At 38.7% G+C, this 20,542-nt stretch overlaps 1 protein-coding gene across 3 annotated transcripts in view; it reads right to left on the bottom strand.

Moving 5' to 3' along the window:
- Positions 1 to 20,542, bottom strand: part of LOC129370201 (cadherin-4-like) — a 252,522-nt gene that overhangs the window by 26,414 nt on the left and 205,566 nt on the right. For all 3 annotated transcript variants that reach the window (XM_055045967.1, XM_055045966.1, XM_055045968.1), the window contains 5 exons: positions 18,702 to 18,846; positions 15,204 to 15,376; positions 10,805 to 10,942; positions 6,279 to 6,464; positions 2,271 to 2,527 (listed from right to left, as the gene is read on the bottom strand). In XM_055045967.1, the coding sequence (XP_054901942.1) occupies positions 2,271 to 2,527; positions 6,279 to 6,464; positions 10,805 to 10,942; positions 15,204 to 15,376; positions 18,702 to 18,846 (899 nt within the window). The remainder of the gene's footprint in view (positions 1 to 2,270; positions 2,528 to 6,278; positions 6,465 to 10,804; positions 10,943 to 15,203; positions 15,377 to 18,701; positions 18,847 to 20,542) is intronic.

The raw sequence follows: 20,542 nt of genomic DNA on the forward strand, positions 1-20,542 counted from the left end.
TTTGCCATTTACAGCCTCCGTATTTGATCGAACTCCTCCTAGGGATTTCCATTGATCGCCTTCAAACTCGGTCAGTCTGTTCATAAGGCATGTCCCATCTAAAGTTATCAAAACGGTGAGTTTTTGAGAATGCTGAAGGGGGTTAGCAGGGGTCAAAGTTCACCTACTCCCCATAAAAAATCAACTGCTATATCTCCTACACAAAACTCACAGAGGCACCAAAGTTTCTGTGATTGATCATCATCGGGTGTCCTACAATACCCTATGGTCGAATGATGACATCACTTAGGCCACGCCCCCTGAGAAAAGGAAGTGTCATGTTTTACTCTGAACGGTCGCTATCTGACCCCTTTGACCTCATCAACATGAAACTGTGCCCAGACACAGAAGACATGTTGGTGTGTTGAGGATTCCAACCCCGACCAGCTTCGATGGAGCAGCTGGGCGTGGCGGCGTGGCGAAGTGACCTGTAACGCCATCGCCATACGTTTGGCTCTCAATTCCACATTTTTGGGCACAGCTGCTCCAAACTCACAAGGATGGATCTTCATCCACTCCCCGACAGGAATCCATCACAATATTTGTAGGGTGTGGCCTAATTTATCTATAGCGCCCCCTAGAAAATTTTAAATGATCAGCCCCAAGCCATGCTTTAACCTACAATTACGAAACTTTGTACACGTGTGTACCTTGTCAGGACTTACAAAAAAGTCTCTTGGAGCCATGGTCTAAACCCTAGAGGAAGTGAGCCATTTTAGATTGAAGTTCAGATTTTGATCCCATTTTTGGCGTTTATAAACCATTTCAGTAATTCGCCACTTGGGGTCAGTATTGCTCCACAAATGAAACAGCAGATAAACAGAATGAAGAACAATATCAGTATTTCGCCAGTAGGTGTCAGTGTTCCTCCACCAATGACAAACAGATCCACGGGCGGATGGGCGTGAAAACTTTGTGAGAGCGTTGCCATGAAATTTCTAAAAGGATAGAAATGTCTCAGATAATTTTTGTTGAATTAAATCATGCAGTAAATGTAGCGTTTTCTTACTTCTTACAAACCATTTCAGTAATTCGCCACTCTGAGTAAGTATTACTCCAACAATGAAATAGAGTTCTTTAGAAACACAGCTGAAAATGATGAAAAATGACGAACTGTAATACTTCGTCATGTGCATATGATCGGCTGTAAATGACACGTGGATCATCCGACTGACGCCAAATTGGATACGTATGACCTTTGTTGACCTCTAAAGAGAACAACAGCATTGAAATATATTTTGACTCCACTGCGCGTCCTACATTAATCCGCCAGCTATATTTCCTCGCTAAACCAATGAATCTGCACCACATTTTTTGCATCGTCAAGGAGCGCATCCGAACGCATCAGTGCGTACCACCTGGTGGACGGGCGCGGAAACTGCGCAACAACTTCTGTGTTAGCACGTGGCCAGCGTTGATGGAATCTGAGCAACAGCTTCCGCGGTGCGGGCGGAGGAGCTGAAAACTGCGTGAGAGCTTCTGTGGTGGCTGGCGTGAGGCGGCGGTTGCTCGTACCCTGCGGTGGCAATAGGCCGGAGCGGCGCTTGGCTGCGAGGGCCGTTCGAGGCTGCTTGCAGCTTTAATTCTCAGTTGCTATTATAAGTTATGCCAATACGCTTTCTGTAATATATATGCACATAAGAAAATGTGGGCTTTTGCAGTTGCATCACAATATGAAGCTCTTCGTCATTCTAGAGTGTTATTAAAAGATCACCTCTTTCTCAAGAGACAGCGCAGTTAGCCACACCGTCAAGATGACAGCTGGACTTTGCAAATTGTAAGGTCTGCTGGATGTTTAAAGGTTGGCTCCTGTTTAAAATCAGAGAAGCTGAGCACAGACAAGAAACACTGCAGGTGGCCGTAATGGTGTCGGGCGCTTGAGTTTGAGCCAGCTGTTCTCTTTACCTCCTCTTTTTCACTCCATCTGCTTAATTCTTTTCCTCTTGCGGTGCATCTTTGTATGTACTTATGCCTCACAAAGCCTCCTAAACTTCTATTAAAAGGGTTTTTAAGAGGTGGGTGCAGCTAACATATAATAATTTAGTCGCTCTTTGACTTCTTACTACTGGTAAGCTGCTTCTCCCAGAGGTTATTTTAGGTAAATGCATGTCAACAGAATAATTTCCATGTGGCTTGTATTTTGAGAACAGTAAGCAAGACTAAGATAGATCAGAATGAGCTTCATCAAGATAGAAAACAAACAATGACATACTACAGTGTGCATGGGGTACCTGATTATCTGTTGCATCTGGAGTCTGTCAGGATCTGAAGCCGAGAAAGTGGTCAGGCTGGTGCCAGTAGGAACGCCTTCCTCGAATCTGATCTGTTTGGGGTTGGTGGGGAAATAAGGAGGCTCATTGACGTCCTTCACTGATATGGTGACTCCAGCAGTCGACTGGAGTGAAGACTGGATGCCGCTGGCCAGGTGGGCCTGGTTCGACACGACCACTGTCAGCATGAAGGCCCGGTTCATCTCGAAATCGACTGGCTGGAGAACGAAAGGAAAAAAAATATTTATGTAAAAAAAAAGAGAAAAATGTGTTTACTTTGAGCCACTCAGGTCTCTCTTACATTTATTTGAATGCATGTTACTTTGCTCTATCATTCTCCTTTACCTTTTGCATGACAATTTGCATCTTGTGAACTTGTGCAGTCTGTCACTTTTACCAATTTTCTGTTTTGGGCAGTAGGTAATATGACCATGTATTTACTGAAAGAACAACCTTTAACTAAGTCTTTCATTGATAATTTGTTGTGGATCCTTGATATTTGTTCCATCAGTTTTTGAGTTTAAAGATGGCTATCTGTCATAATCGCAAAGATTTAACGATTGCTCTTGCCACCAAGAGGGAAAAAAATATATATTAGGACAAAGGGGGCAATTGCGTTCATACATTGAGCTATGCTGCTTTGGACATTTTCTTCCATTCATGAATGAAATAACATTTTAAAAACTGTGTTTTGCTTTTGCTCATTTGATTTTTGATATAAAATCAGTTTGATGAGTTGAAAGATTTATATATGAAACAAAAAGAAACCTGGAAGAAATGTGTAAGCGGGAATAAACTTTTTTTTAATGGCACTGCGGGTTGAAAGGAAAATATAAAAGACAAACAGAAAAGCGCGTTCCTTCAAGCGCAATTCCACAATAAAGAAAAACTATTTCCATGATTGTTTTCCACTTATTCCTATTATTTATGGTATTAGAGTCCTTCCTCTGAATACAGAGCCTTTGTAACAAAATTTTAAGTGGTCACTTGTGTGTTTGCTGTAATCATGCTCATTTTAAGATAAAAACCCTGATCAACATTTCTCTTTCTGTCAGTGTCTGTCTGATTGATAAGATAATTGAACAACTTTACCATGTCATACATAAAAACAGTGCTCCATGTGCTATTGCTATGGCTATTTTTTTTCCTAATGGAGACAACAAGACAAGGTTCAAATGACATAAAACAAATTAAGTGATAAAATAGAACCAATATGCCTTCTCTAAGTGCTGGACATTTAACAGAGCTTGTGCTTGATGGTGAAGTTAAAGACTCTGAGCACATCCTCACGTTGCATTACTTCAATGTTACCAGAGTGATTATAAAAAACATAATTCATCAGGATAATTTGTTGACCCCAGCAAAGTGGTAGGACTGTTTTCATGTGCTATTTGGTGCAATATTTTTCCCATGCTTGCATGTGCATGTAGATTTTAGTTAACGTAAGCAAAGACGCGTGTACTCACATAGCGTGACCCCATAGAGAACTGGGAGCCCATTTAAAGGCAAACCACGCTCGTGGCTCTTTGATCTAAAGCCTGTGGTATTTTGGAGCATCGGGAGGTCTGGGGTATAGCTGAGGCCTAAAGTAAAACACACACATTCACACCGACTCACACAGCCTGAGGGAAACCACAGGGGTGAGAGGTCAATAACATGGCTTCCATCTTTTGCCTATGAGCCATCCCGTCTTGCATCTCCTCTGTACCACTTTACCCATTTCTCTCCTTCCCTTTTACATAATTTGCACGGCTGGACTCCAAATTCTCACCCTGTGGGTTCCTCACCTCTGCCCTACCTCAGCTCTCTGTGATCTAAAGCTCACAGTGGGCCGCATTTCTCAATCCCGGGAAATCTGCCTCACCCGCACTTTTCTCCTCGCCTTCTCTTCTCCCTGTCGTCTTGTGTGTTAACATAATCTCTGATTTACATATCTTAATGACTCATCCAAAGCAAGTGGATCTGTTTGTGCGTTTTCCATGTGAGCCTGTTTGTCTACGGACTTCATTACCATGTGGCAAAATAAGAATTAGTCTCTTGAGATACTCCAGAGAGCAGCATAAATGTGTGACATGTTCTGGTTAAGACCTAACGCCTTGTTTACACAGCAGCTCAAGGTCCTTGTGGTAGACTGATGCCTACCTGAGTGTTAGCATGATTCCATTTGTCTCCCTAGATACCTTGGTAAAAGAAAAAGAAGAGAAAACTGCAACAGTGCAAAGCCTGTATGTGGTTTTTACATTTCATCTTTCACAAGTTGTCCAACATGAATGCTTGGGTTCACTGTTTTGTCTCTGTATGAGCTGAAGCCCCTCTGTTTATTTGTTGAGACAGTGTATTGCTTATTTCCTCTCAGGGGGTAGCTTGTCTCTTATTTTATGATTTCCTGATAACCTCCCATGGGTCTCAGTGCAAGCTTACGGCTACCCAGCTGCCTGCTGAATTTCACAGGGAGTGAGAGGAATGGATTATTAAAGTCAGTCATCTAGAGATAATGAAGAGAAGCAAAACACCAGTGCTCATTGCTCAGGCTGCAGAGGGAATTATAATGGCATGTTAGTGCTATTTGTTAACATTATTGTGAGATGTGATTTGCAGAAGTCAGATAGATGCTGAAAACATCCTTGGCTCCAGAAGGTCACTGTAATATAATAGTAATATCTGTAAAACATTTGCAACATGATAGAAACACTTACATCAAGCCTTACGAGGATAAGTACCACAAAAAGCATGCAGATACATGCAAGTATATAAATGCAGTTCTGAAAGGACACTAAGCACTTCTAATGTAGAAACATTTACAAAAGGAAAAGTAATCATAATGCTTGATTTCCATAGACTACAGACTGCACTACAGAATTAAACAAATTTTATTTAGTTTGCAAACCTACTCATAAGTCAAATGTAGACTACTTCATTACTTTAGTATAATAGAATACTAATTTAAAACGGACTGATTTAATCCAGCATTCCATATTAAGTTTTAAAACCCCAGAAATGGGTTAAAAGCTTGAACAACATCTATTGTTAAAGATTCCAAAGATTGGATTGAAAATGTTAACTCATAACTCTGATGTCTAAATCACTAATAATTTTTATTCAACACTGAATTAAAGAAGCAAATACATAGTGCATACTTAAAATAAAATGAGAAAATGATGATATGACTGTAAAAATAAAGACAAGAATTGTGAATTTTGAATTTAAATCCATATTTTTATTTAATAATTACATAAGAGTAAAGGTTGCAGAAATAGCTTGTACTCTAGGATTTAAATTTTAAAGAATCTGTATGATTCTTTATACATCGTGGGATTTACAGTTATAAATCCCTCAAAAGATGAAGATGATGAATATATAAAGATGTGATTTTTGAGTGCTAAAAAATAAAAGCCTCATGCACCTGATACTGCTTCAAAGAATATCTGCTCAGGGTAAAAGCATTTACATTTTACAAATTGTGCTGGTGGGGAATAGGGATTAGAGTCAAACATGAAGAAAACAATAGCTGTTTAAAAAAAATACAATTGAAGTAATGTAACTGGGGCCTGAAACTATGAGGCCAGCTTTGCTATGAGTGGTCTTGTCGCTAACATAGCAAGTTGTAACAAGACATGGCTTTGTTGTTACTGTCATTTACCATGGCAGTGAGAACATTATGAGTGTATAAAACCATTGCCATTGTAATTGAGAAATCAATATCTAATTTGCTGCAGTGGTCTCACCAGCCACCACATTAAAGTGTGTGTTTCAGTGCATGAGCTGTTTCTGAAGGGCACATTAGCCTCCAATCCTTCTTTTGGACACAAAGGGGCATGTGAAAGGCAAAGACCTCCACCTGTCCTCATTTCACTCTGTCGCCTATTATAATAGTTTGCACCTAAATCCAGGTGGAATCTGATATTCTGCACTATAAGAACCTCAGAAATGCCATAAAGTTTAGAATTTCACTTAAGCATAGTATGTTACCTTCACCACGGTGACCATGCCGTCATTGGAAACAGGATCGGTGCGGATGGTAAAGTGCCCAGTTGGGTCCCCGCTGATGATCCTGTAAACGGCGTTCCAGTTAGGAGAGTGGGGCTGGTCAGCATCTATAACAGTCAGATTAGCCACTGCAACATCCACTGTGTTCTCTGGGACCTCGCCAGAAAACTGTAAGAAGCAGAGAAAAATGGGAAGCTACATCTCTCTGAAACAAAGTTACTTTTACTGGTCTTGTATTCCTTTTGTATCCATTGAGCCCCTTTAAAGAATAGAATCCTTTCAAGTCTTTCAACTAAAGTAGTTTATCTCACTTCCACAAGGAAGGAGAAAGCTCAGCTTTTACACTAGCAAGTAGATGCAAATAGGGGTATAGTTTTACTTTTGTTTTCTTTTTTTGTATTCTTTGATGAACAATAATATTTAATTCCTTTGAAATCCAGAATGACAAGGAGGCAAAATGTTTGCAGAGGAAAAAAGCTATCAGCCGGGAGGCTTGAAACATCTGTTTGAGTGTATCTAAGTAGTTTTTGGTCGTCCCCACGCTTTACAAATACATGTGCTTTGTCCTGATAAGTCTGATGAGCAGCACGCCGCTGTCTGTCATGTGCCGGTTATGACGGGGACTCTTGTTAGTTTTGAACAAACGCGGGGAATAATTGACGCTGATGCTACAAGAAGTCTGCAAAACACAAGCTGACCACAGACCCACCTAAGTAAACAACTTGACAAGTCCAGACACATGAGGTCATGTTGTGTTTTCAACTCATCTGGAGGTAACTGGAGTATAGCACCACGCTGTTACCATGTCACCTCGGGTAACAGGCATGGATGAGCTACTGAGCCGCTTATGTGGGTGAAGGATATCAAAGAGCAAAGCCACAGACCAAACACTCCAACAGACCATAATACCCTGCTTGGTGACGCTCACATCAACCAGCAAACAGCCGACAGCAGCAGACAGATTAGAGGGCTGCATCAGGAGAGCTGTTCAGAGACTCAATGACATTCTTAAGACAACAGACAAGTCCGGGTGGTCTTGATGCACTGTCTGGTTTGGCTAAGTAGGCAGGCTGTCATATGTTATTGTCTGAGCATTTGTTGTATGTGCTTGTGTGATTTATTGCTGTAGTTTGGTTCAGGGACTCCCCAAAACCAATTCAATAAAATAAACTTCAGAGGAAGCTCAGAAGTTGAATCCTTCGACATCTTGTTTCTGAGTAACTTGCCCTTAGTAAAAGCTAAGGGCAAGTGTTAACCAGTTGTGATCAAAGCCTTTAAAGGATTCACCACATCCTGACTAGCAACACTGCAGTTACAAGTTTTTTATTTGGGGGAACTGAAAGGTACAGAAGCGTGTTGCTGTCAAGGAGAAAACTACATTTTTGAGCACTGCCACAATATATCGTTATAATTATATCGTACAAACATAATAATACAATGTATGAACATGATAATATATCCATGTTATCTTAACAAACATTATAATTTATTGTACAAACAATATATTGTATAAATGTGACAACTATATTGCATAAACATGATGATTATATTGTATAAAGGTGACACAATGAGCTACAATAATTATATTGCTCAGACAAAATAATTACCATGTTATAACATGAAAGTGCTTGAAAATTTTAAAGTCCTGGCGGTTATAAGCAGAAAACTGCATAGTCTGTTGCTCCTCTGGAGACTTCCGGATTCCAGGTCCATACGTCAGCTGCAGAATTTTTTATATATATATTTGTTTTCCTTTTGCTACCCTTCTTATTATTTGCAATGTTGAGAATGACATCTTTTACATCTACCTATCTCGTCAACAGAAATATGCCCAATGTCATATATGTATTCCACAGGAATAATAGGAAGTATTGGGTAACTAATTAAGAGCTTCAAAACATTTTAAAAACAGTATTCAGTACTATTTGTTTTATAGGATTGAAAAGGTATGCCAATATGTGTGAAAATGGTGATTTTGTAAACAACAAAATTATTTCCTAAGGAGTTTTTTGATTTTGGTAAAAATGGACAAATGCTTGTGAAATACAAGATTTATTCATCTTAATGCTCTCTTTGTCTTTATTCGAGGTGCAAATAACTGTGGAGGTAGTTCTGGTTAAATTCTCTATCAGTTAATGCTTGATAAAATGTACATCGGTATGTGATTTCTCAGAGTAGAATTGTAATAAGACTACCTTAAGGCAGAGACGCAAACATCTAATTAGGCCGCTTTTCTTCTTAGTGATAGCAAATCTTAACTCCAAGTGCTGGACATGAGGGAAAAAGGGTGGATCGCTTTGATTGTGATTGGCAATGAGCACTGCTAAATTTCTCTCAACACTTGACATTATACCTCTTGCCAGCACCCTTACTCTTCTGTCACTACTTTGGCTCTGAGAAAACTACAAGGGGGAGAGTAAGGTAGAAAGAGAGGCGAAAAGTGACAGGGAGCTTCATCATGTGAACTTTGTAAGGGGAGCACAGGCAAGAGGCCAAGAAACCAGGATAGAGAATCCTGCACAAAGTAGTACGATTGTGCAACCCGCACTTATCTATAATACCATATGGAAACATAGCAGCAATGGAGTAAACACAAGAGGTATAAACAGTTTGATTCATTTTATCAAATCTATCTGTATTAGAGACATAATGCAATAAACACCCAAAGGCTTTGCATCTGCACACATACACAAGCTCTGTGACTACTTGAAAAATAGGCCAGCCTCTGATAGGCATGATGAAATATTAATCATCAACATTAAAGACAAATTCCCCAAACTTTATATTTCTGGGACATGCTGAAAGATCTATGGGGTTTATTGCTAAAACTAAATATTTGCATAATGGCCTGCAATCTCAACAAAATGGCTTTTCATGTTATCTCCCCCTACTAAAATGGATGATTTATGAGGGGAGTGGGTGAAAGTGCTTTCCTCATCCTGAATCCTAAACCTCTACTAAAGTTTATCATCAATATTCCTGATAATATTAACTTCCTCATGTGACGCTGATGGAAATGCACTTTAACTAGGTGGAATCCAGTTAGAGGATATCAATCTGTTATTGCCCTGCATCATCAATATACCAGCATCAGTAGGGAATGTTAATGCAGAAAAAGGAGTCAGGGAAGGCTACTGATTTACAACAAGGCCTGTCTGCACTTCATCACTGCTACTGTAGGAAATTGCTTGAGTGACAAAGTACTCCCTCATTATTCCTTGTCTCCTTGTCATTCTCCGTTTTCTTTTTTCTTTCCGTTTTGTCGTCTAAAATGTGGTCTGCTCATCAGTATATTTAAACATATACACATTTGTTTTCTAGATTTTTTTCTTCATCTTTTCCCTGCTTGTTTCTCTGCATGTTTCTGTGTGATGTACCACCTCTCTGATGAGGTTTGTAGCTGACACATGCTCGACTTCGGTGCTAGCTGAACATCGTAAGAGTCCTAAGAGCCCCCAGAGCAAATACTAACACTAACTGCTTTTCCTACCAACTGAAAGGCTGAGCACATTGTTGACAAAGTATTAATTTCTGCCCCGGGAGTCGGAGAGCAAAGGGCTTTTCGTTCACCCATTCTTCCTTCAAGTTCTTAATCACACATAGTGCTGTTAACAGTTGGATGTAGCAGTCTCAGAAGTCATTAGGCAAACCAAAAGACTTGCCTGCCTTACAAACAGTTGAATGGTTTGCTCAGAATTATTAGGAAACAAAATGAATGAGACCATGCCTTCCAAATGTGTTACATCAATTGAGCTTAGCCACATTTGTCATCTTAAACTAAACATTAGATTTTTGCAGGATTCAGAGAATACTGCACAAGAGAAATTTTGACAATTACCAAGACTGTTTATAATTAATTAGAAGTGCAGGAAACAGACTCTGCTCTTAGCCGTCTTGTAACGTACACTACAAGTGACAGACTTGATGTGAGACTCAGCCAAAAGGGAAATGTCCTGCCTATCTAGTGATTTAATACATTACATAAAATGCATTACATTGGACTTTTAATTTTTACCCTACACCCAGTAATGACCCAGTGTAATGCAATCATCATTCTAAATATCCTTATGATGACAACAATCATACACCATTTGCAGGATCGAGTATTCTTGCAGATGAAAGTCAATAATATAGATCATTGTTCCTCGTGTGTAAGACCCTTTACAGGAAAACAAGTAGGCATTCTCTGTATTTTAAAAGCATAAATTATGTTTTATAACCACACAATAATGTTGTTGAAAGTTCTGACTCAAAGAGAATTGGGTTTCTTTCTTTGCAAGGAGCCTTGAAATCAGTGTATCAATACAATTGAACCAAAATTGAATTTCATTTCTTCCTTACTCTCTTAACTCCTACTTTTTTGCTTTTCATTTCTCCTATAGCTACACATTCTTCTCTCAGGACTTCCCTCTAGCCTTCTTTTCATTTTCACGATCCTCTTTGAACCCAGACCCTCTCATTCTCCAAACAGTTACCTTCTCCATGCTTACATATTTGTAATAACTTACAGTTCTTGAGGTCAGCATGGGAGGGTTATCGTTGATGTCCGTGACAGTGATGATGGCAGTGGCTGTGTTGGAAAGGCCAAAGTTGAGGTTTCCCTCCATGTCTGTGGCTTGCACAATGATGGTGTACTGGGACACTTTCTGTAAAAGGACAAAAAAAAAAAAAAAAGGGGGGGGGGAGATATAGTTATGCAGTTATTCATCTAAAGATAGCTTTCTCTTCTATGAGCACATAGTCTACAGACTGCAGCTCCCAGGAGAAAAACAAAGCATTTTTGGCATGCTGTGGTTTTATAAGGGCAAAGTCTTTCATTTGATTGAACTGAAACATTTCTTGGTGGAACCTGGCCAGACATCACACCATCCAGAGGCTGCACTGTAAAGCCTCCCCACGGGTACGGCATGCCATCAAAGTCGTTAGGCGCGCTGCTTATTCAGTACCACTGATCGACAGATGTGGAGACAATGATCCAACTGACAGAGATTAATAGACTATCTGTGAAGCAGTAATATGAGGGAATAATAAATGCCATTCCCTCTTTTGAAATGACACAATGTCACTTCAGTGGGATGAGAGTTCTTTTTCCTTATTTGTGTTTCTGTGCACAGCACCACTTGTGTTTTTTCTCATTCTTTCGTACGTTCTTCTTTTGCAGCTTTCTTTTTTCTCTTCTTCTGTCCCAGGGTGCAGTTAATGGGCTGCAGGAAGGATAGAGCCCAGGAGCCGACTGTCTGGATAATGCGTCTTGTCACTGAGATTCCCAATTACATTCCCACTGTCTCTCTCTCACCTGCTAATTACCAAGTAAATATTCCAATTAGACCAGGACTCCACATCAGGAGGATTAGACAGCTCCTCTTGGTTCCTCTCATCTTGATGCTAAATGAGATACTGAACTCCAACCTTGAGCACACACTCATTAACATTAACGTAAACACGCAAGCACACATTGACGCTTCTTTTTGTACATATCTTGTTCTTGCCTGGCTGTCCCATCAGTCTGTGAACAGCTTGTACATAACACTCACTAATTAGACAATGAAGTAATTATGCAGAGCTTCTCTGAAACTCTCAGGTTGCCACAATACCACAGCACACCCAGTTTCCTCTGGAGTGCTGAGGTCTGTTGCTGTCGACAAGCTCTTTAAAAGTCCACTGCAGACCAGTTAGCAGAGAATCAATGTGAGAGTTAAAAAAGAAGAGGAAGCAGACATTTTAAGGGGAAAGAACAGAGGAGAGGACAGGACACAGCAGGGTTTAAAAAAAAAGCTGTGAAATCTGACAAAAAATAGGTCATTTAATTATTGCTTTTGCAGTCACATAACACCTTTCACAGATCAGACTACAAAGTACTTTGTGGTGCTTAACTGTCAAGGTTTCAAAATGCAAAAATGCTGGCTAAAATATGACAAGTAATGTTTTTGGTGCATTTTCCCATAAAAAGCTGCTCATTACACAGTTACAGACTTCCTATCTGTTTTCTAGGAACACTATAAGAGAAAAACAGAGCTATGTTATTTGTGCCTCAATCACAGCATATGTTTTTGCAGTAATGGGAAATAGTTTTAAGCAAAAGGACATCAGAAAAAAAGCTAATCTTTTCCAGTTTGTAAAATTATTGAAATCTAACCATAAGTGTACAAAACCCAACATGTGGACGATGCATTTAACATACTGCAAAGAATGACCTTAGATAAGCAATGTTTGCTGTCCATCAATCTGGGAAGGGTTTAAAGTAATTTTCATAAAACTAAAGTGAGAAGGAATATTCACAGGGGATTTTTAGTAATGTCTGAAGTAGCTGTTGCAACAGGACATACAAAATCCAGATTTCATGGACCTTATGTAATTATATAAAAAAATAACCACAAACCTTGATGAATTAAAGCTACTCTATATTCCAAAGCAACATACATGATGATGTGTGACTGACAAAAAAGAAAATGACTCTAAATTTGTTGCTTCCAAAGGGAGGTTTCAAAATGTTTTTTCACACACAACTTCATGTTCGTTGACAAAGTCGTGGCTGTATGTAACATGTTTTGTGTAATTGTTACAACAGATCTTGGTTTTGTGGTGACAAATACACAACACTACAGGTCTGTTTTGAAGCAAACACAGAAGTTTCATAAATTTGCACTTACATAGCTTGAAGTGCAGCAGATCAGTAACAACAGCTTTTTAAATTTAGCACCACAACAGAATCATACGGCCCACAGGCCCTTTACTTCTACAACCAAGTTTGACAAGGTTATGCCATCACAGTTTAATATATAGACCAGCTGCACAAGCTCTTGGTCCCTAAGCCATCAATGAACCTTGGGCTTCAGTGACACTCTTTCTGCTGTACTTGGTGTCTCTCCTTGGCCCACTTAACATTAATAATAGATGTTATGTTACAGCAACATCTCAAGTTCTGCCACTTTGAAGATGCTCTGATCAGAATGAGATTTTATGGTCAAGAGCGTAAAGAAACCGGCTTTCAGCCTCACTTAAACTCTTAACCTTTTCACATGGATCCCACAGGCACATTTACAGTTCTATTAACATGAAGTACAGACATGCTAAATAAGTAGCAGTGTCTTAGACAAGTTCTTGAAAGACATTAACACTGTCTTTATACAAGACTTGCTGACATGTTAAGTTAAATTGGTTGAGTTAGCTTGAATGGCAAAGTCTATGCAGTATCTTTCAGAAGTGTAAAACTTTTTAATATTTTTTTCAGGTTACAAATCCAAATCTTTTATATGACAATAAAATATAAAATGACATCTGTTGTTGGTCGTAAGTGTTTTGCTTTTTTTATGCATAAAAATGGGAGAAGTGTGTATTGGATAAATTTTCAGTCCTCTCTGGATAAATACTTTTTAGAATAAGTTTTCAATGCAGTTGTAGTCGCAAGTTCTTTTGGTGCCTGTCTGACAACAATTTTGAAGTCCAATTTGACTTTACCTGGGTTGTTCTAACACATGAATGCTTTGATTTGAACTCTTCCATCTTTTTTTGTGTGTGTTGTAAATTGTGTTGTTGACTGGCGAACACAATTGGTTTCATAATAGTTCATTTGGCAGAATCAGAATAAAAACAAACACTGCAGTTTTATGTCTTACTTTCTTTCCACTTCACTATCATTAACAACTTTGTGGGTCTTTAAAATGAAAAAAATATATAAAAATCCATAAAAGTTTGTGGTTGTAGTGTTAAAACATCAATAAACATTTAGGAGGTATTTTTACTTTTTCATTGTTCTAAAGGCATCTAAATGATGCTGTTCATATCTGCTTCAACGTCTCTACTCTTTTCTCAGACAATTTGCTGAGCTTCCTTTAAATAGCAGGAAGGAGTAGAGTTAATTTGCTGTTAGATTACAATAAAATAGTAAGATGTAGTTAGAACAGCTACTGAAAAAAGAGAAAACTGATCACACTGAACTCAACCTATAATATCATTTGAAGTATAAGGCAAAAATAATTATGTCAGTAACAGTTCTTTGAAGTACAAAATGGAATAGGAGGAGTTTAATCCTAGATTTTAGGGAGAGTATCTGGATTTGCTAAAGTGCAGATAAAACAGAAAAAGTAAGCAGCAGCGGATCAGCTGGGAAATTTTTAGTACATGTTGGCCTCATACATTTCTTTCCCTCTGGCTTCCCAATGTCTTGCCCTGTGTCTCTGTCTCTGTCACCCTATATTTTTCTTTGCCAAATTCACACTCAGTTCTTCGCTCATCACGGTAATACCCCATCTATTTAGCTCTTTTTTTGTTCTCCTGCTCCCCCTCAGCTTTTCCTTTTCCCTCCACTGCTCTTGTTTTACCGAGCACAGATGTGGTTATATGGGCTTTTGTGTTTGTCTGACAGGTGTCAAGGGCATTCCATTTCAAAAAATTTCCCTTTGTCTCTACCGCAGAGCCATACACACACTCACAGGCATGAACAACACAACATGAGCAGCCCACCGCAGCATGATGTGTTGTTAATAGGTCTGTCAGTAGTGACAGTTTGGGAGGATGATCTGTTTCGCAAATGCCTTTGCAGAGTTGTCACTGGCACATCCTTGATGCGAGAATAAACACATTTGGATCTTGTCACAACTTTTTGAGCTCCATAAACAAGGTGACCAAAGACTATTTAGTGTAAAAAAAAAAAAAGAGGAGTTTCCTCCACAAAAACACATTATGTGTTTGTGTGGAGCCAATATGTTCTGACAAATCGCTACATGAAATTTAAAAGTGTTGACAGAGTAAACAATACTGTTAAAAAAAGTTGTCCTTAAGAGAAAATAAAGATGTGTCTTATGCCCACTTAGACATGGTGAAACCCAAAGGGGTTCTTGAATTTAAAAGCACTCATTTCCTCACTGTCACAATATCTTTGTGAAGCGTGAAACATGAAAGACAAACCTCTCTGTCGAGTCCAGGCGCCACTGTCATAATGTCTCCCGTCTCACTGTTGATGGTGAACATGTTAGGGATGGGGCTGTGCGGTGTCTGGGACAGAATCCGATAGCGCACCATCCCATTCGCTGTGGTGTTGTCATCGGCATCAAATGCAGATAGATGCATTACGTAAGTTCCTGGCGAAGACAAAAGTTTGGTCAACATGCATGTCTAGATGCAGTTAATGTTGCTCTTATTGCTAAAAATACTGCTTTCTATGTTAGTGTTGTACTGCTATGTTCGGGTTTTGGTGTTAATTTGTGTTTTGATAATTTTCTTGTTGTTCATTTCCATTCATGTTCCATTCCCTGCACTCAACCTGCCACAGCGGTTCCACATCAATAAAAGAAAGGGCATTTATCAAACCTATTTTTCTCAGATTCAAGACTAAACCATGGGCAATAAACACTCCTGCTGGGTTACATGAGTTTCAATGAATGAGTATATGGAAAACAAACAAACAAAAAATACATTCCTACTGTCCTGTATGGCGGAGGATCTACGACGAAAAGTTAAAAATAAAAACAAAAAAAAACCTTGCCATTCGTTGGGACATTTTTGTTAAACTCAGTTTCTCCAGAGGGACTTATTGATTTTTGCCAGTCACTTGCACAGAAACAGAATATCTCACATTGCATCACATTCGACTTTGCCAGAGTGTTCACAATCTTTAAGCTTTTGAGCTCGCTCTGTTTTAACGTTTTCTGCTTTGACCTATGAGTATTTTTCCCTGGAAATGGTTTTGAAATGTTTTTGAAGATTTTTTATCAAGCTACATACATCTCTGACATTTGACAGCAAAAAAACAACTTCAGCAACTCAAAAGCAGTTTGCAGGTGGACTTCACTCAGTAATTAATAAACATGTTGAAAAAAAAAGGAAAAGCCTCTACCCAAGATTGGAAGTGAAAGCAGATTACTCCTGTCAACTTCGATACATGAGAGCAGGGCTAACTGCTCAGAGAAAACATCACATACATATTATTTCATAATTGCTTGTCCCACATTAATAATTTTTTCTGGCCTCACAAACATTTTCTTTTCAAACAAAATTACAACCTGTAAACACAATTCTTGCATTGGCACATATTTGTTTATAAAACATAAAATCTTCTCTGTGTTTGATTACAGTTTAGCAAATTCTGTAGCCATCCAACCCACAATATTTTTGTATTTTATAGAATAAAACCACGTAATGAGGCAAAATGAGAAAGGGCAGATGAAGGAAGGTGGAATTATGAACTAGAAGAGATTGAGACATGTTCAAAATTGCATTAATTATTTGCTTCATGTTAGAAAAACAACAACAAAATACACAATAAAAATGCTGCAGGGCTCCAAGTTTTTGGAAGTGTCTTTCTGTCATATGGATGCCAAACCAAAACAAACTGACCCACGGAATACTTTTCTGGCCTCGCTCCCACTTAATCCAATACAAATTTAAATTAATCAGATTTCTGTTACTGAATCGTGACTGTATTTTTAATCAAAAAGGATTTTTCTTAGCATAGTATTATTGTTCAAACACTGTAAATGCCTGTGTGGACAGCATTTGCCAAATTTGTCCGCCCACATGTGGAAAACGCCTCAACTAGCTGCTTTGCCAGGCGACACTGACTCAGAGTCGACGCTCTGATTAATGACAAGAGTTTTGATCTTTACATCTGGCAGTGTAGCACCTTCCCACAGGATTGCACTGATGTGTAACACATTTGTAACACACTATCTAAACTGTTCTTTTTGAACAAAGGGCCATTCTCACATGTAAAACAAAATCACAAGAGACAAATAATTTGAGTTTAACTTACTGTGTCACTTTTCTCTTTATAAGTAAGAGATCATAAACATTATCAACAATATTAATGCAAGCTTGAAGCAAATGAAATCTGAAGTCCTGTTACTCAGAGAGGAGATCCCCAACAGTCCTATAAATTAGGACTGTTATCTTGCTTACAATATCTAGGTAAAGATGTGCTAAAATCTATTTAAAAACTACAATATTTTCGCAGGCCTAAAATGAATAATGTATAATTCAACGTTTGAATATTAATTCAGTGACAAGAAAGTTTCCATTTTAAGAAGTATTTGTTCACAGGGGGAGTATTATGTAATATTGCAGAAATAGGGTGCAGTTCAAATCCATGCAGAAGGTATCACTACATAACTTACTGTAGGTGCCTAAATGCACGAGCCCCTTCTGATGAATCACCCTTTATGTGAAGAATAAGCCTCTGTGCTTCCATGAATGTTTTGCTTGTTTGCTTTCAAGTCTCCATGCTCTCATGAAACTCTGTGGGATCCCGCTGCCTGTCACCCAATCTCTCTGTCTCTCCCTCTTTGCTAGTTGATTCTAATTGCCACAGATAGTGATATCATGCCACTGACAGCCCCTGTCCGAGGATAATTGTAACCGCAGCTCCCATTTCAAACTTCATTACGTTTCAAAGCAACATTTGTCAATGACTCGGCCAGAGGGAGCACTCTCTAAAGCCCTCTTAGTTAGACAAGAAAAAAAGATGTTATGAAGAGAGAGCAGGAAAGAGAAGGCGAGCAACAGAGGACTGACTGCGTGTTTGGTTTGATTCCAAGGCGGGAGACTATCAGTCCCCACCCCACACTTTTCACTTGAGATGGAGGGATACAGTGAAAGATGAAGAATCACAATGTGTCACACATCACTGGGGTAATTTCATTAAGCTGCACTCATATGGGGTTTAATGTGGACCCTTTGTACGGGCGTCCTAAGCTGTGCCTGACAGGATTACGTCCCCATAATGACTCTTTAATTTGCAAACTAATTCAAGTCTGTAATTGGACTTCCTTTGAAATCACTGGAGCTCCAAATTCTAAAAGTCTTTTTTTATGATTATTGTTCAGCTTAATGTCATGCATGCCATAGAGACTCATATGCTGTGTGGGGGCAAAGCCGGGGGAATGCCAACAGAATGGGGAAAGCAAAGATCATTGTGAAAAATTGCAGAATCAAAAAAGTAAACACAAATTTAGAGAAGAAAACGAGCACCTGGACACCTCTTCAGATCACCTCCAGCATTATAAAGTTGGGCTCATCAGACTCAAACTTACAAAGGCCTGCACACAGAGCACATCTCTGGCGTACTTCTGCTCCGAGGTTTGATATCAAACAAGCCAGTAGCTACAACAGTTGGTACATTTAATCCTCAATCTTTTCACCAGCATGAAAATGCTTATTGCTTTAAAGCCTTTGTTTTTCTGGGCTAAATGAAAAGCTGTAAGAGACAGACAGACTTATACATCAAAGGAAACGGAAAATTCTCTGTTCTGCCCAATATTCACATTTGTGCAACACTTGTAATGACAGTGTTCTTTCCTCTAATTCACACCACTGATCTTTTGCAGACTTACATTGGTTGCTGCAACAAAGGCTACTTTCTGGAACTGCTCTGGATAAATTATCCCTCTACCTTCTCTTCTGTGTCATTACCTGGTTTAGAACCTTCATCCACAGAACCATTGTAGACCTGGTTTTTGAACTCTGGTCTGTTGTCATTCATGTCGATAACGAAGATGTACAGATCAATCGGGTTCTCGACCTGGTTCCCATTCATGTCCACCGCATGGGCCCGCAGCTGGGAGAAAGAGACAGAAAAAGGGCCCCAATTACATCTCAACACTCAGGAGGTTTATCTGGAGGATTAAATCAAAGTAAGGCTCCAGCTTGAACAGGTCATTGAACAGAACTAATGTTCTTGTTGAAGAAAAATAAAACAATTGTGGAAAGGTTCTATAGAGTGGAGCATATCAGACACTACCGCGAAGAGTAAAGATACTGCAACTCTACTCAGCTTGTTAGTATGACAAGTTCTGAACAATATTTTGCACAACAAAACTGAACTCACAAATTGATATCAAATTGCTACTGAGTAATACAGCTGTAAAATGTATATTACCTTGTGCAGTTATTTAAGTTCACTAGAACCAACAATCATAATGAATCTTGTAGGGATTTTATGGTAGTGAAGCAACATGATGCATTACTTTCAGCAGTGGTTCAGCAGCAAAAGATTTCAGATTTTCATTGGAAGACAATGAAATAATGAAATAAACAAACAACACATGGAACACCATTTGTTTCAGCAATTCTGCCATGCAGGACATTTTTTTTGTTGTTTAATTAGTTCAATGAATTGATTTCATTACTATTATTTAAACTATTCTTGAACAAAATAGGTTTTATTAATTGTGTAAATTAAAGTGTATTAAATATATTTTTAATCTGTTGCTCAGATGGATCTAAACAATGACTAATGTGGAAAACAATTATGCTTGAAAGCAGAGGCATAAAAATATTTTTTAAATAATAATAGTAATAATAATAAAGAAAAAAAATCCATATTGAAATTTTTAGGGTTCACGTTTCTTGTGGAAGTTGCTTTATATCCTTGTGAAGTCAGTCTTAGTCTAAATTTAAGATATTGTTTCCTCCTGTAATCCCAGAGTAACTTACTGATATTGAGCTCATGACGCTCATGCGGCTACGAGAGGCTTTCATTATCTAATTGCTCCAGACAGTTATTCATTATTCTGACTAGATCTAGACTTTTGCTTTGCCAAAGACTGAATTTGGGTCTTATCTGAAAGCTTTTTAAGAGAACTTAGCAAAAAGAGTAACTGCAATAAATATACAACAAAAACTACCATTGAAGTCTATAGAATTGTTAGTATATATTACATCATTCACTGTGTTTTTTGTTGACCCTAAAGAATCACAGAATTTTTACTCAGCAAAAACAAATTAGGCAAAGTGACTTAATGTTTAACTACCAAAAAGGCACAGCATCTCCAAACTGGAAAAAAAAAAACACAAAAACATTTCTGTTGGCACAGCAAGATAAGATCTTCATAACTGAATTGTACAGCAACAAAACTTTAAAAATATTTTTCCTACCATAGCAATATCAGGCATATTAGATAGAAACTTCAGAATACTGTCCCTGCAGAGAAATTGCCTTTGTATTCTTTTTCCTGACTTCTTATCTGCTCATATTTAGCTTTCCAAACTTTTATCTCAGCAGGAACCAAACGGAAGACATCTTATTTCATGGAAGGCTGGCTCAGTCGTAAAAGTGAGGTGTCGGTTTCAGAATGACTGCACTGGATCCCCCGGCCAGCATTGTGTCTGGTTTTGTTTGAAAGCGAGCCTTGAAATCTCTTCACTTCCCTTTGACTGTACGAAAAACAACAACAAAAAAAAACCTGTCAGCACATCTGAAATTCAGCTTGGCAATGCTTAGATCGATGAAATCACAGGCTCTGATTTCTCAC

Source organism: Poeciliopsis prolifica, unplaced genomic scaffold (genome assembly GCF_027474105.1).
Source record: "Poeciliopsis prolifica strain line A6 unplaced genomic scaffold, Auburn_PproV2 SCAFFOLD023, whole genome shotgun sequence".
In the NCBI taxonomy this organism is placed as follows: Eukaryota; Metazoa; Chordata; class Actinopteri; order Cyprinodontiformes; family Poeciliidae; genus Poeciliopsis; species Poeciliopsis prolifica.